This window comes from Priapulus caudatus, unplaced genomic scaffold (assembly GCF_000485595.1).
Source record: "Priapulus caudatus unplaced genomic scaffold, Priapulus_caudatus-5.0.1 Scaffold174, whole genome shotgun sequence".
Classification (NCBI taxonomy): Eukaryota; Metazoa; Priapulida; class Priapulimorpha; order Priapulimorphida; family Priapulidae; genus Priapulus; species Priapulus caudatus.
Window position 1 is genome coordinate 29680 of NW_014577235.1, and position 4583 is coordinate 34262.

At 39.5% G+C, this 4583-nt stretch overlaps 2 protein-coding genes across 2 annotated transcripts in view; one reads left to right on the plus strand and one right to left on the minus strand.

The window, feature by feature from the left end:
* The window catches only part of LOC106806695 (thymidine kinase 2, mitochondrial-like), a 7883-nt gene extending 4704 nt beyond the window's left edge, over window positions 1–3179 (minus strand). The window contains exons 1-4 of the mRNA XM_014808708.1: window positions 3092–3179; window positions 1969–2043; window positions 1546–1599; window positions 872–1035 (exon numbers count right to left, since the gene is read on the minus strand). Of these exons, the coding sequence (XP_014664194.1) occupies window positions 872–1035; window positions 1546–1599; window positions 1969–2043; window positions 3092–3130 (332 nt within the window). The 5' untranslated portion in view covers window positions 3131–3179. The remainder of the gene's footprint in view (window positions 1–871; window positions 1036–1545; window positions 1600–1968; window positions 2044–3091) is intronic.
* The window catches only part of LOC106806694 (gephyrin-like), a 25451-nt gene that overhangs the window by 7276 nt on the left and 13592 nt on the right, over window positions 1–4583 (plus strand). The window contains exons 2-3 of the mRNA XM_014808706.1: window positions 3403–3481; window positions 3630–3687. Of these exons, the coding sequence (XP_014664192.1) occupies window positions 3403–3481; window positions 3630–3687 (137 nt within the window). The remainder of the gene's footprint in view (window positions 1–3402; window positions 3482–3629; window positions 3688–4583) is intronic.

Here is a 4583-nt window from a genome sequence, read left to right on the forward strand (position 1 = left end):
GTCGTATCAGGTACTACTACTACAGATATGTACCCGAGGTAGTTTTAGGTTGTTTAGTATTAATATTATGTTTATATTTTTATATGAGGTATGTTTAGGGTTAGGGTTAGTGTTAGGGTTAGGGTACACTTCTGTAGTACAAGTCTGGTACACTTTGTGTATACATATATGTACCTCGGGTACATATCTGTAGTACCTGATATGACAACGACTCCTTGAGCGCTAGTGCAGGTTTGACTGTATATCTGTACTTTATACATTGGCCAAATTATACATCATTCAAGTAGAACTATGCAAAGAAATGGCATCTGGATAAGACAGGCTAAACTTCCAGATGAACTATAACTGTATAAGATCCAATTATGAATAGATGCTATCATAGGAATTAATTGGCTCACATCTTTATAAATGAAACTGAATCTGTCACAACACAGATACGAAAACACATTTTATTCTAAACGTGCTCACATGTGCATACAGGAGCAGATGTATTTATGCTCACATAGACATGCACACATCCACGCACACAGAAAGTATACGTGCACATATTGTAGTATATGTATGTACACATGCATGCATGCATGCATGCACTCACACCGTTGTGCATGTGCGCACAGGGAAGCAGATAATGATATACATGTGCCCGCAGATAGAAGCACTGGAAGCACAGTGCTTCCAGTAAATTTTGGGTTAAAAAATTTTGTTCCTAAATCTCTCTCGCAAGACTCACCAGATTGCATCTCCAGACGTCTACCATTCAAAAATTTTCAGGGGGGGCATGTCCCCACACCCCCCTAGCATGTAGCGCGCCTACGGCGCTTGCTTTTTATTATCACTGAGGATTTTATCATACAGTACGTGCGTGTAATACCTGCGGTAAAGATTCTCGCCTATGCAATATCTAGAGCTGAATATTGATCTCTCCATGATGGTTATCGGCCTCTTATGAGGTTCATTATACACTTGCAACCTCGTCAGCAGAGCGTAGGTTTGAAGACTCGATGACCATCTCGTCGGATCTTCGTGTGCTAATTTCTACAATTATAATAAAACGCCATAACCACGCACCACTTCTTGCCTAAAATAGGTATATTTTGGAGGTGCACACAAATATACGTCTATTCAAACATCTAGGTATACCTATTGTATTCTAGAATTACATTACTTACCACTGCCTTCTAGGCCCAGCCCTTAACACTCCAACATAGACGTGATTGCTTAAAACTGTTTAGGGATACAAAATGTTACCATTCAAAATGGTACATTCTAGTACTCTCAGAGACACGATTTACACATTATCAATTAAAATTTTTTTTAAATAGTATAAATTATATATTAATAATATATGAAACTAACATGTAGTGCAGGTCTACTTTAAATCCATAACAGCTGAAGAAATTCTATGAAATAATCTTAACAATTGGACTAGTAATTCATATAGCACCCAGAACACATAGCGACATACTTGGAAAGTTTAGTGAAAAAAACTTACTCAAATTATCTCAGACCTAAACTAGCTGTATCAACATTATAAATATTTATTACCAGCAGATTATGTCCATGTAGGTTCTGCCATTTCTCAACTGGTTCTGTACGTATCTAGAAACCATGAAGGAAAATGGATTGTATATAATCAAGAGCTAATAATACCTTAGCTCTTATAGGTATGTAAGCCTACCTTAAGTATACCTTAGCTAGGTATTATTACTATTAGCTCTTGATATAATATATAGAAGTTATAATGTACAATAACTGCAGTATAATGTAGCTGTTACATTTTAACATTTATAAATTTCCTAGCCAAGATAAGTGAGACGTTGTGGGATAATCAGCTAGTGAAAGACACTGGCTAGTAGACCAATTTGTAGGTTGACCAGTGAAGGCAAATTGTGCTGACATAAACTGGTAACTTTAATTTAAAAAAATACATCACTGCATCTGCTGCATATTCAACCAGCCGATACATACCTCAATATCTGGACTGTGGTTGAAATAGTTTAGGAATGTAGATTTACCACTGGCAATGTTCCCCTCAACAAAGACCTGCAATACACAACTAAGGTTTTGATCAGTGACATGATGCACTGCTACTCACACTATGTCGCATGTGTGGAGAAGCAAAAATGGAAGGGAATGGAGGAGTCTGATCAACAGTGACTAGATGCATGCTATTACCTGAAGTATAGTCAGGAATAAGATAAGATGTACGCGACTTCTTGATAGGCACAGAATGCACTGAACCATTTCTAAGTCCAATTTCAAATAAATATTGGGGAATGCATCTGGACTGTAGTTCTGGCTCGCTAATCTCAGATTAACTATTAAATTAGTTTGAACTCGGGGACGTTTTTTGACCTTTTGGCTCCATCAAGCATAGGGTATCTATAACAGTGTTGCTTTGGTTTCTGAATTGCAGTGCACCCAGTAAAGCTACTCGCATTTACATGAGGGAGGGTATTTGCCTTACATCAGTAAAAACTCCATTTCTATAGCAGCTAGGTGCTGGCTGAAGCAAATCAGGGTAAAGTCAGTCTTGGTAATAAGTCTGAAAATTCAGTTAGTTCTGATGTTGAAATTCTTTATTGCTATATATGCTATAGTAAAATCTGTGGAAATGAGCCAGTCCTGCTCAAAAGTTACCAGTCCAAGACTGGGAGATGAGCTTATATTTTCGATACTGGTAAAGTGCCTCACTATGGCTGAGAGGGTCTATGTTCCCCAGGGTACTATCGGAGGGTACTCTGGGTACGGTTCGATATATCGGAACGTACCCTGGTACTATCTAATATGCCGGACCGTACCTCGCCTACTCCACTAACGAGTCTAGGGAGTCGCCTACGCCTACTCCCCAACCCTAACCCTAACCCTAACCATATCAGATAGTTACCAGGGTACGTTCCGATATATCGAACCGTACCCAGGGTACCCTCCGATAGTACCCTGGGGGACATAGACCCTATGAGCCACACTATGAGCACAACAACAGTGACCTCAGAAAGTCTAGAACACATGACCTTTTATCCTTCAAAGTTATAAGTGTGCTATACAGTAGACCACCGAAGACCTCTTACACCTGAGAGACGTGGCTCACTTTAAATGTTCGGGTACGTGCCACTGGCTGTTGAAACATCACTCCTGCTTCTTGTTAGTGACTTCCTTACAGCAATCTCTTCACTGTCCATCTTCATCTGTCTTATCCAACCTAAAATCAGATTTATCATTGCTGGTGAATCAGGCATTTGATGAAATTTTTTTGACCTGGTTATGGAAAACAAGACACCACAGTCTTGGTCTAGGTAGTGTCCCTCAGATGTCCCATCTTTTAATTATTCATGAGATACAGCAAGAACTGAATTAATTTACCAGGCAATAACTTATGTGTCATGGGTTATGAATTTGCAGTCAGCGACAGGTGCCATGCTAAGAAAGCGGAAGACAAGAGTGGTAGCAAGCTGCGACAACTCATATCAGAGAACATCTTGTGAGTAATACCATAAAATAAATAAGTCATACTGACTGACCTTTATTCCTTATAGTATTCGCTTGGTCATGCAGTTTGTATTTGTACGTGAAAACTGACACATGACATCTCACATATATTATTCAATTGTAATGTTTCTTCCTTAAAGCTTTCCAGGGCAGGTTGTTCATCAAGACTGTGTTCCTGATGAAGTGAATGCCATAAAGGTGGGCTTGCATAACATGTAGCACATGTATGCTAGAGAACTGTCCAGTGATGTTGCCATGTTGTACATATATGTTAGCAAACAGCCCAATAATGTTGTGATATTATATACACATGCAGTGCTCGAAATAAGAAAAAAAATGTGGTTGTCCTGCGGACAACCCAGGCATCAAATCGGGTTGTCCGCAACAATTTCTGGTTGTCCCAAAAAAATATCCCCAAATCTCCTATTTTCAATTGCATAATAATATGGTCAGAAAACACCAAAAAACAGTGGTGTAGCCAGGATTTTTTAACAAGGGGGCCAAAAACAACAAACTGCGCAAAATAGTGGATGACTTAATATTTTAATGGCTCCTCCGCCTCCCTCTCCACATCATACGGCTCCTCTACCTTTTCTGCAATCTTTGTTTTGGGTGCCATGTGAAAAGGCGACATTTTTGTTCATTGTTCTCTGCTCCCAAGATATGTAATTGTTCAGTGGCGGATCTAGGATTCCAAGGAGGGGGTGAAAAACAAGCGGGGGGTATGGGGGTTCTCCCCCAGAAAATTTTGAAAATGTAGATCGCGGGAGATAGTATTTGCGGCACTTTTGAGTACATGTACAGCCTTCATTCTGACTACGACAATTCTCTTTTTTTTTAACTTTCGGATCAACATGAATCCCCACTGTTTGTTTTGCATGGGCAAAGCCATCGGAAAATTCAAAATAATAATGGAATAAAAATACCAAAATGTAGGGGTGAACTTGCTGGTAAAACCTGACATATACTAGTGTTGGAAATAGCAGCTGGTATGCGTCGCTTTCCCACACCATAGATTAATGGCGGGCCACCAGGCTATAAGTGCTCTTGGAGAACCCCTGAGAAAAACATAAATAAAGTGCGTTTTTCGTCAC